The following is a 12,049-nucleotide window of genomic DNA, read 5'->3' as shown; positions in this document are numbered from 1 at the left end:
CTGTGTGTTTCTGTTCCTGTTCTAGTTGTTTGCTTAGTTTGCTTTTGTTTTTGCTTTAGGTGTGGTTACTAATAATTGTGAGTTTGCTGTCATTTTACTGTACATGTTTTTTATCTTCTGTTCCTTATATAAGTCCCTTTAACATTTCATATAATGAAGGCTTGGTGATGATGAACTCCTTGAATTTGACCTTATCTGAGAAGCACTTTATCTGCCCTTTGATTCTAAATGAAAGCTTTGCTGGATAGAGCAATCTTGGATGTAGGTCCTTGCCTTTCATGACTTGGAATACTTCTTTCAAGCCCCTTCTTGCCTACAAGGTCTCTTTTGAGAAATCCGCTGACAGTCTGATGGGAACTCCTTTGTAGGTGACTGTCTCTTTATCTCTTGCTGCTGCTAGGATTCTCTCCTTCATTTTAATCTTGACTAATGTAATTATGATGCTTCTAAGTGACCATGAGATAGCCAACCTATCAGATGCACAGTTCAAAACACTGGTGATCAGGTTGATCACAGAACTGGTTGATTTTAGTTACAAATTAAAGGAACAAATGAAGGCTAAACTAATTGAAGTGAGGGGAAATGCACAGGAAACCAATACTGATGGAAAGGAAACTGGGACTCAAATCAAGGGAGTGGACGAGAAGGAAGAAAAAAAATGACCAAACAGAAAAGAATGAAGAAACAAGAATTGAAAAAAATGAGGAGAGGCTTAGGAACCTCCGGGACATCTTTAAACGTTCCAACATGCGAATTATAGGGGTGCCAGAAGGGGAAGAGGAACAGCCATGAGTGGAAAACTCATTTGAACAAATAATAAAGGAGAACTTCCCCAATCTGGCGAAGGCAATAGAATTCCAGGAAGTCCAGGAAGCTCAGAGTCCCAAAGAAGTTGGACCCAAGAAGGAGCACACCAAGACACAGCATCATTATATTTGCCCCTTCATTCTTATTCTAGGTTTGGTTTCCTGTTTCTTTTATGTCCCATTCTCCAGCAACAGTTTGAAAAGAAAATGAGCACTTTGCTAATATTATCAAATTAGGGTGAGATTGGTGGCAGTGTAAGGTGTTACCTTTCCCAGGGTATGTGTACGTTTCAATAAAGGTGACTGCAGAGGAATCATGGCATCAACGCATGAGGGAGTGGGCAGGTTTGAGGTCAGACCTTCGAGAATCCTCAAGTCAAATCTTTCTAAAGAACTCTGGACTTCTCCACTCCAGATGACAGTCCTCCCTGTGCTAGACAATGGCACAGTGCACTTTTAAGTTAAATTCATGGATTAATTTTTCACATACTGTTCAAGACCCCAGTAATTTTCACCCTTAAAAGTAAGTCCACGAAGCTAGTCACCAGTGTTCCCCGCAAATGGCCACTCTTACGGATGGGCAGCTCAGGGTGAAAAGTCTGCTTTTCCCAGAGGCGATCATCGGTGTGTGGCCTGGCTCATTATGCTTCTGTTGGGCCTTTTTCCGAGACTAGGAAGCCTTCCTCTGAGCATACTTTTAGCAAAGTTAATATAGAGTTCAACTTTATCAGTTCCACCTCCACAAAGATGTGTGAAATAAAGATTTTCACTTGTCAGACACCAAACAGGTTGTTGGAAAAATTGGGGCAAAAGAAAAAGGTGTACATTTATTAAGTCAGGATTTTTACACACATTGTTATCCTAACTAAATGCCATAGTGTGTCAATTGACTCTTCTTGCTTTAAAGGTCAAATTACTAAATACGGACATGACGTGTTGCTCACAGAACCCGAGTTACCATATTTATATGTTGACATAACATTACTTAACCATAAGCTAAGTATCTTTCTACCTTTTCATTTTTTATTAGTAGCTACTGAATTAGACACATTTTGAAAATTATTCTCCAAGAACTGTGCACCAAAGGTTAAAAGCAAATAAAATATAAATTGAGAGGGTTTGTTTTTATAGAAATTTGCATTTGTGCTGCTGGTTTGTGTAACGAAGGGTGTTACTGAATCCATACACCAGTGTCAGGCGCCTAACAGACACTCATGGAATGAGACTGGTTACCTAATTGCCTGTGAAATGTTAAAGATCTGTTAAGTTAGCAAAATTTGATTCATTGTTACAAGTAAAGCCTAGTATATAGTGGAAAATGTTCACTAGGAATAAATTCCCTGCCATGGTCACAGTGGGATTGGTGTATACATTAAAGGTTATAGTGTCCACAATATATTCATAAAGGGTGTACCCTCTCTTATGGTTGTTAATGTACATCTAATAATTGATTTAGATAATGAAAAGATAGAATGAGACTTAAGATTGTTTAGTAGCCTAAGAATTGTCACACTTTAGATACAGATATTATGGGTCCCATGCCTATGATTGTTTTTTAAGACAAATGAGGCAGAGTGTGGGCCAACTTCTAGAGTAAAACAAACAAACTTCAGTATTTCACCTGTCAGTAATAAAGAGTAAATAAAGGTGCTGTACTTCTTTAAATTAGAAGTACAGTTCAACAGTTTAGTTTATTGCTTTTGTGACCTACTCTGAACCTAGCCCATTGGCCCCAGAACAACAAGCTCTGGGAGAGGCCACCTTCGGTGGAGTTTGCTTGGACCCTCGCTGCGGTGCCCAAACCCAGTTGCGTGGGGCCAACAGAAGCCTCCATCATTCCTCCCTCCCACACTGCCCCAGCTCACCACAGGGAAAGCTGGATTTTCCCACATCAATGTCAATTCTTGTTTTTTTCTTACAACTGAACAAAGGGAGCCGAAAGAAAAAAAGAAATTTAGTGACCTTGGAAAAACATGTGTATGAATGTTCTTCACAAGGGAATATAAAGTTGAGGATATTTGTGGCATTTATGGAGATAAGGGTGCTTTTTCCGAATTCTTTTGTTCCTGTGGGTGAAAATAAAAAATATATCTGTGAAACTTTCAACGCCAAAATTCTTCTTCAATTTTCCTTTTGTTGCTGTTCATACTATTAGTCTCACTGCTGTGACAAGGTGTACATTTTAACCAGGATAATGCTATGTAATGTGAATAAAGTTTATGAAAAAATGATAATCCAGGCAATGCATTTTTCCCTCAATAGTAGAAGATAGGCATATTTCAGATCCTTTGTTGCAAAGCTCAATACACTGGAAAAAGTGCTTTGAGTCCTCAGCTAAAGAGAGAAAAGAAAAGGGTAAAGTAGCATCGCCTCCCCACAGGGCTTTAGTTTCTCGGGGGAGGGGGTGCTGCAGGACGTGCAGAGCCCAGTTCTGTTACAGTCTGGTCCAAAAATGCTGTTCCGTGGCTTGGCCTCCCCAGCCGGGCTTCCCCTTCGGAACCTCTTTGGGGCTCTCATAGCCTCGGTTGATGTAGAACCCATTTTGCCCATCGCCCGAATAATCTGTCCTGTTCGTGGGAGGCCATGTAGGGTCTTCTGCCAGCTTCTTTTGCCAGTTCCTGTATTGGCTTTTCGAATGGAATCCAAATTGTTTTTTGATCAATAGCCAGAGCTCTCGATTTTGAAGGATGGCATCCTGCAAAATGAGGTGAGAAAAACAAACCATCATCCACTTCCCCTGCTGCCTGGCTGCTACCACCACATGCTGCTGCCCCAGGCCCTCCCCTGAGATGTGCTTATTGCTGCTGCGGCTGCTGCTGGGGGAGCTTCTCCCTTCAGTTCCCATGAAGCCCAGCAGCTCCCCTCCTTCCCTTGAGAAGCAAGAGCACACTTGCATTCGCAGAAATCTGCTGGAAGTGTACATACAGCCTGTCATTTCCACAGACTCCTAGCTAAATCCTGGCTGTTGATGATCTAAGGTGATAACTTAGAATTATGTCACTGCCAGACTGAAATGATAATTAGTATACTCAATAAACTCAAAATCCAGATAAGAAAAAAATCACTGCTACCTGCCACATGCCACATAGAAAGAGCCAAGTAAAGGTTTGTTGAATGAATAGATGAACTAGCAATTAAACGGATTTTGATTTCCATTTTGCACGCTCTCTTTTTTCTATGTTCACATGCACACACTTTATACATGAATAATAGAATTGGTCAAATTTTGCCTTCCACTTTTATACTTGACTTTAATATACAGTGATAGTCCTTTTTAATGACTATATAACATTTCTTCAAATTGCTGTACAACTATTTAAAGAAACTGCATCTTTTAAACACCTGAGTCTAATCATTTACCACTGTGATTGATACTATGATACCTTCGTGCATGCAAGTTTTTTTCTAACTTGGGTTTTATTAAAAATATAGTCTCAAAAATAATATACTTCAATTTTACTGTGTGTTTTCAATGGAATATTTGTGTGTATATACATATTTTTAAAAATTGGTTGATCACCTTTCTCAACAGACTTATAATACATGAATCTTTTTTTAAAGAAAACTACCCTTAAAAAAATAGTACCCAAAGCTTTCACTGAGAAGGTAAAGAAATGCAGTACACTAACTAGAAGAGAAATGAAGGGAGAAGACCCTCAAGGGGAAGAATTGACTAGAAGAAGCAATGACTCCCATCTCTCGTCATTAAGGAAGCCCTTCTGAAGACAGTCCTTCACTTTAGATGGCCTCACTGAATCTCGGAGCCGGAAGGTCACCTGGTCTAGTCTCTGGGAGAGTATTGAGAACACTAGAGAGGTGCAATGCAGTGCTCTCACGTGGGGCCACATTAGAGTTAATTTGACATTTTGCTTTCTGTGCTACAGATACCGAGAGCATTTTTGTGCAGCCTTCCAAGAATTTTAAATCATTCTCCAAGGCATTTTCCCATAGGGTACATGTACGAGTTTATATAAACCCTTAATAACTATCACTGTTGGGGACAGAAGTGCCCTAAAAATGAGCATGTGTGGAAAATGAGACCCTTTGTTTGTTTAGCTTCCCGGCAGAAGAGCAGGAACTGCACAGAAATCACTTTACCTCCACAAAGAAGGCCACACAGAACTGGATGAGGGCTGCCACCAAAACTGAAACCCTCCATGATGTTACGGTTGGAATTAACTGTGAAAAAGGAAATATTATTGCTATACTTTCCATATCTTACAGTTTGAAAAATTACATTATTTAATTCATATATCTATAACAACTCTGAGCTTGGAGGGTAGGCATTATTTTCACTGCTTTCCAGATGAGACAATCAGTACCTTGGCCAAGGTCTCAAAGCCGATAGACAGAAGGCAGAGCCAGAATTCAAACAGAACGGACTGTCTCTTGTCGTGTGCGCCCTCCCTTGCCTGATGATAGACATCGAGTAAATGTGCCTTGGGTTGCAGACGTGAGACAGGACACTTTGGAGCCTGTGTGTGTGTCTCTCCATTTTTATCTTTTTAGATAGAGGGAAGTGGGTGTAAGTTTAAATCATTCGTCTAATAATATTATTACCTCTAATTCTCCCAAAGCAAAATCTAATTGAAATTCATTCTTTCAGCAAAATTAACCTATGAGTAAACATAGAGGAGCACAAAAGTTCGAGTTTATTGTAATTGAAACGAAGGACACTTTTCCTGAACGAATCTCCCCAGCCCTAAATCTGACAGCTTGGAGGAGTCGGACCCACACGGGCCACCTTCTTTCAAGAAGCATTCATTGCACACTTCAAGTGTTAAGGGGCACGCACTGCACACTGACCACCAACTGCACTTACTGATGAGTGTGACAGCTACGACTGCCCTCCCATGGCCGCAACCACAACAGACACACACAGAAGAGCCACACAGCCTTGTCTCTGATCCTGCGGGGTAGACTGTGGATGACCGGGTGAAGGGCGGAGCTGCCTTTTTGACTAATAGCATAGATCCTCCACACTGTCTAAATGCTCACTTTTAACTCTCTACTCTGATAGGAGTTATTTCAAAGTGACAGTTTGTTATTCCCCTCCCCAAATGGAGACAGTCTTTCCTTGGATGGTGAAATGGAGCACCCTGGGCCTGAGGGTTGTCTGAGGGGCTCAGTAGGTCAGGTCACAGTGAGAGCCAAGGGTCAATCATTTTCTATATCTCCCACAATGCTGGGTCCAAGAACAAGTTCACTAACCTCTTCATAAATTTAATTTTAACCCACTGCACCATGTATCAAGCATTGTCCACTGAAATAAAACCCTCCACAACCAATATCTGACAGGCAGAAAAATAAGTGGCCTATAAGTCTATTTTGTCTTACTCCTCACAACTACATTATGAAGGATTTCTACTGTATACTTTAAATTTTAACTTGAAGAATTAATTATAGTATTAATATATAACAGTATAATAAATTTTACTGGTATAATAAATGCTATTATACTAGTTTAACATAGGAGAATAAAATATCCAAACATAATATTCCAGGTGCGAATAGGATACATGTACCAAACTGATAATACCAATAATATGAAAACAATCAGAGCCTAGGGTATGTGAGATCTAGCTGAGTTATTTGCTTTTCTCATACATGGAAATAGCCTCACAATATTTAGTGGTCAGAGAGACTATGGCAGTAACAGAATTTCAAATTACGGTGTAAATATGGTTTCATTGCACGTGCCAGTCCTAACAGATGTGCAAATGAATTACCGCTTACCTCCATTCCTCGGTATATATCTTGAAAATCAGAAAACAGAATGAAAACTGTGAGGCTCAAGGCAGATATCAGCAGAAATGAGAACATATCTGAAGAAACACCAAACATTATTTTTAGATGCTGAGGAATGTTTCGCGTATTTTTGGCATGCATTGCAGAATCAATTATCTCTGTTGGGCAAATAGCAGATACATCTTCAGATGTTTTGATGTATCCTCATGTGCTTTAAAATATGTTCTCATGCTTACAAGACAAAGGTGGTATCTTAAAGATTTTCCTTGAAAGGCTTAAGTGTAGAGAGATGCTAATAAGTGCATTATAGTAACCTCCATAAAGGAGCTACCTCACCTGAGGAGTCCTGGGGAACCGGGACATCCTGCGGTGACCAGTCCATGCAAATGGTCACCAGGGGGGCCCTGATGCTTTATCACCATGTATGTATGGAGGTGTGCATGCATGGACAAGCAGTCCTCTAGGTCCTGCCTCATTCTTCATTGTCTACAGAATAAATCCACAGATCCTTCTTTGATCGACATCCACAGCCTTCCACAACATTGATTCGATCAGCCTTTCTAAACTGATTTCTCATTGCTCCTCCTCATGTGCATAGGAAAGTTAAATCACACACCTCCTGCTTCCATAAGGACCCAACCCTTTCCAGCTCCTGGCCCTCGGTCCACAGAGTACTCTGTGCCGATGATAGTCCTCCTCTCTTGGCAAGTTCCAATTTTTCAAAAAAAAAGCCAAATTCAAATATCATTTTATTCTTAAAGACTCCCCAATTCTCCCCTACAAGTTTTTGTTTTTTATATGGTGTCTATCATAATCTTTGCAATATCTTCATTTATGTATCATCACAAGTAACTAGGGCTCGCTCAAGAATATGAAGGTGATTTAATTATAAATTTATTCATATAGCTGCTGGTTCGTGAGAGGAGGACTTTGTGTTTCTCTCTCCTTTTTCTAAATAAATAAATAAAATCTTTTAAAAATTTATTCATATAACCTATTCTAGCAATAGGTCCGAGGAGAGAAAAAAGCCAAATCATCTCAGTAGGTGATGGGAAGGCATTTGATGAAACACATCTCCCAAACTGGATTTTAAAACACACTTTTAACTTGTTAGTAACAGGAGGGTATTTTTTTTACATGATGAACCAATATTCAAAATTATGTTTACAAGTGAAAACTACTAAAAGCATTTTTATTAAAGAGTAGAACTACCTGCTATTACCACTATTATTTAACATTGTCCTGGAAATTCTGGACTATGCACTAAGAAAATATAAATAAACTATAAATAAACATTTTAGCTATGGGAAAGAAAGAAGAAAAATTATTATTTGCAGATGATAATAATTATCTCTTAGCACATCAAGGATTAATAGCAAAATTCAGGGAGTTCTGGATAGAAAAATAAATGTTAAACAACACTATACCTTTCACATGTGTTTAATGATAATCACTTAGAAAATATAATGGGATAACGTCATTCACAATATAAACAAATATAAAAAACATAGGATTTGTTTCTTAAATACATGTGTAGGATCTATAGTGCAGAAAATCACAAATATTTACTGAGACATAAAAGAAAGCATAAATAAATAAAAGAGAAGAGACATGACATGTTCTTAAATGTGAAGACTAAAGTGTGTAAACAAATACATTATTTTGCAAAAGGGGTTGTTTAAAAGCTTGACAATTTTTTTCTAGCATTTATCTAGAAGAATGGATAAGGAAGAAAAGTAAGAATTTTTTAAAATGGAGAGTAATGAGAATACACTAACCTTACTACTCATTAATTATAAAACTACAATTTTAAAGTGGACTACTAGATCAATAATAGGCTAGCATATCAATGAAACAGAAAAGATAGTATAAAAAATTAACTACATACAATTAATATATAGTATATAACATAATAAACACAATATTAAAACACACATAATATAAATTATATATGTGAGAAAACCATAAATATATATGCATATAGGTACAATAATGACTATGTTACATGCAGTTGAGAAATAAGTGACCAAAAAGAATATCAAATGATAAAATCTGCTGGAAAAACTAGGGACTAGTTGGATAAACTAGTTTGATCTCTATTTCAAATTATGCCCCCAAATTAATACTGTATTTCAAAAAACATCAAAAGAAATTAAAAAAGCTAAATATACAATAATCTGACTTCACAATGAGAAAAAGTTGTACATAAAGGCAATGGAAAAAATCACAAAGGAATAAAGGCCTCATACTAATAAATAAGAAATATAACAGTGATCCAATAGAAAAAAATGAATAAGAATGTAAATAAAATTCAGAGAGAAAGAAATGTCTAATAACATGAAAATATATTCATCCTCACTAGTGATTAAACAGATGTACAGAGTGATTAAAGTAAATTGCTCAATCTTATAAAGCTATTACAAGGCCAAGTGGTATTTGAATTGGTGGGAAAGCCTTTTACAAAATATCTTGACTTATACTTGGTTCCTAAAATCCTTCTTGATGATTCACAATAGGGTAGCACTCATGTGATTCAAAAGTACTTGTGTTTATCTGCAGATGAGCAGGTTTCTGCCACTGGCTCTACCACCTACAAAAATTGCCATTTAGTCATCAATTTTAGATCAGTGCAATTGTTTCCCTCTCTGCCAATCACTTCATCAGTGAGTTGCACCTCTGGGGAGGGGAGTGGAAAATCTTTTTAATAAAATGTGAACTTCATATACTTACAGTTTGTGTAGATGGGTTTTCGAAATGGCTTTCCCTTAGAAAAGATAAATGCCACTGTGATACAGTTGATAGTGGTGATGGGCCACAGTGTGGTACTCTCGAAACTTAAAACTGAACCAGGAACCAGAGTTGCATTTCCAGTCCAGTTTCTTTCCAAAGTCATATTTGTTGAGAAATCACTTTGGTTGTCCAGAAAGCACTCGCTACAAAAGAATTACCAGCATGTATGGGACTTTTTATTTGACTTTGATCCAGCTAGTGGAAAAACATTAGTTTACCACTACCGCAGAACCTCAGCTTTCAAACTGTCCCAGCCAATAACCACCATGACAAAAACCTCTCGCAATGTCCAAGCAGACATAAAATTCAGAGGAAGTCAAGATTGTTCTTTATCCAGCATTCCATTGAGAACAAGTGATCTGTTTTGAAACAGCTTGAGTAAGGATTTTCTATGGAATTCCTTTCAATTCAGAGTAAATGAAGTATGTGTGTATTTTCTCTTTTGTGGACTAATGTAAGCCTCACAAGTTGGTTCTTCATTTTGAATCTGCCCACTCTAAGCCACCCTCCTCATACAACCAAAGGCTCTACTTAAGGGTCTGAGTATGACACCCCACTGCTTATAAGTGTCTGTGGCTTTAATTTGCTAATAAATTAAGTTCAAACTTCTTAGGCAGGCCCAGAAGACCTTCAGACTCTCATCTCAATGTCCCTTTCCAGCCTTATCTTTTGCTAGTTCTTCTATACTCCCTATATTCCAAACCTATAGGAATATTTTCTGTTCCCCAAATATCACCATTTGCACATCTCTGTTCCTTCTAACATCACTCTGTCTTACGGGTCTTTACATCTGCTGTCCAGCAGAATTGGTGCCCCATTGTTCCCTCTTATTGCTGCACTTAGCTCATTCTTTTGCAAGTATTCATTCATATGTTTTTATTTTTCATGCCTAGGATGACAGAGTTCCTTGCATGTGAAATTTTTCTTTTGGTTTTTGTTTGTTTGTTTGTTTGTTTGTTTTACTTGGGTTTACAACAAATCTTTAGCACCCATCATGGTGATGCCACATAACATTTGCTGAGAGAAAATAATTAAGAGCTTTTCCAGCTCTGATTGATCTGTTTGAAATGTTTATTATTTTCAATATCAAACCCATAAATTAGTCTCCATCAGCTTTCTCATTCATCTTGAAACTTTTTATTACTATTACAATTGTTTATAAATTTTATATTCCAGTTATGACCTCAAATGCAAGTCTTAAGTCTTATTACTCTTGGCTCCCTTGGATTTCAAAATGTGCTTTGTATATAGGATATATTCAGTTAATGTTTGCTTAACAGATTAATGAAACAATCAATAGTTAACAAAGCACTCTTGCACAAAGGGGATAAATAGGAGGTCTGAAGTAGAGCGTTTAATACTAAAAGGTATCTAATGCAACATACCTACATCGAGATGAGAGAATTGAGGGTCAATGTGACATAGCTAGTTAGTGATAGAGGCAGGCCTACCCATCTATCATCTTTTCTCCTGCACCATGCTGTCTCCTAGACTTAATCAGACCTGTACTTCTCTGACTGTGTACACTCCAACTTGGGGGCAATCTGGTTTTGAAACAAAAATGACATATATTTTAAGTAACATATATTTCAAGTAATATGTCATTTGGGTCTAGGTGGCAATCTTAAGCATCATTTGACAGTTTTACTGCCTTTCACTGTGCTGGAGCTTTGATGTCTGAGCTTTGATGCCTACAAGCCCAGCTTCAAAAACAAAACAACCAAAAAAATCAGCTCTCTTCCTGCCTTTCTTTCTCGAGGTCAGGCAGGCTTTGTCAGAAAAAATAAGTTTAAACTTCTATGGCATAGTTCCCCTCATTTAACCCTTAATCTACAGTTAAATAAATTCAAGCTCAGGGAGGTGAAGAGACTTGCCTTGTGTCTAGTGTTCAGTCAGAACAATGATATCATCAGCTAACATTTTAATTTTAACATTCATTTGAAAAACTCAAACTAATTCAGGCACACCCCTTATATATCAAGGGCCAGCTGACTTCAGCCCACAGACCAAATCCAACTCACTGACTGTTTTTGTAAGTGAGGTTTTGTGCGGTGTAGTCACATCCACTTGTTTGTGTATTACTTGTGGCTGCTGTTCACTGCAACAGCAGAGTTGAGTAATTGCAGCAGAGACCACCTAGTCCAGAAAGCCCAAACTATTCACTGTCTGTCCCTCTGCAAGAAATGTTTTCCCACCTTGGTCTATATGTTATATCCAAACCATCAGGGAATTAATACATTCATTCAGTCAACCAGCTGTCAGATCTATATCTCAACAGCTAATGTAAAATTCTTTTCCTTCCCCTTCTACATGACTGACCCCAGGACTCTACTCATTAACTGCACTCTCTGTTCTATCTCACCAATGGTGTTTTGCAATGTGGAAACACAACTATTGCTAATTAAAATTGTAGGGTGTATGTTCAAATCCAGTTGTACTCATTGTACCACCTTCAGAAAAGAAACCTAAGGAAATGAACATTACCTGTATCTGTAGACCTCACAGTACCAGGGCTGCTGCTTCACATAGAGAAATGCGCAGACCTGCACAATGCAGGTGAAGCAGGTATTCAACAAGACTGAGAGCAGCAAAGGCGGAGAGAGGAGCTGTCCGGCTGGGCGGTACGGAGCCAGCTCTGGGTAGGCATGAGTTGAACTCACTGAAAGACAAATGCATTTTCCCCATTACAATTTCATTGTTGAGAA

The 12,049-nt window shown here is 38.2% G+C and overlaps 1 protein-coding gene across 1 annotated transcript in view; it reads right to left on the bottom strand.

Annotated features, from left to right (window-relative positions):
- Positions 1-1,749: 1,749 nt before the first annotated feature.
- Positions 1,750-12,049, bottom strand: part of ATP13A4 (ATPase 13A4) — a 239,599-nt gene continuing 229,299 nt past the window's right edge. The window contains exons 54-58 of the mRNA XM_053667251.1: positions 11,829-12,003; positions 9,285-9,487; positions 6,543-6,631; positions 4,905-4,985; positions 1,750-3,501 (exon numbers count right to left, since the gene is read on the bottom strand). Coding sequence (XP_053523226.1) covers positions 3,241-3,501; positions 4,905-4,985; positions 6,543-6,631; positions 9,285-9,487; positions 11,829-12,003 — 809 coding nt within the window. The 3' untranslated portion in view covers positions 1,750-3,240. The remainder of the gene's footprint in view (positions 3,502-4,904; positions 4,986-6,542; positions 6,632-9,284; positions 9,488-11,828; positions 12,004-12,049) is intronic.

Source organism: Artibeus jamaicensis, unplaced genomic scaffold, assembly GCF_021234435.1.
Source record: "Artibeus jamaicensis isolate MK-2021 breed Jamaican fruit bat unplaced genomic scaffold, CSHL_Jam_final contig_466, whole genome shotgun sequence".
Lineage (NCBI taxonomy): Eukaryota > Metazoa > Chordata > Mammalia > Chiroptera > Phyllostomidae > Artibeus > Artibeus jamaicensis.
This window is presented reverse-complemented; position numbering and strand designations above follow the sequence as displayed.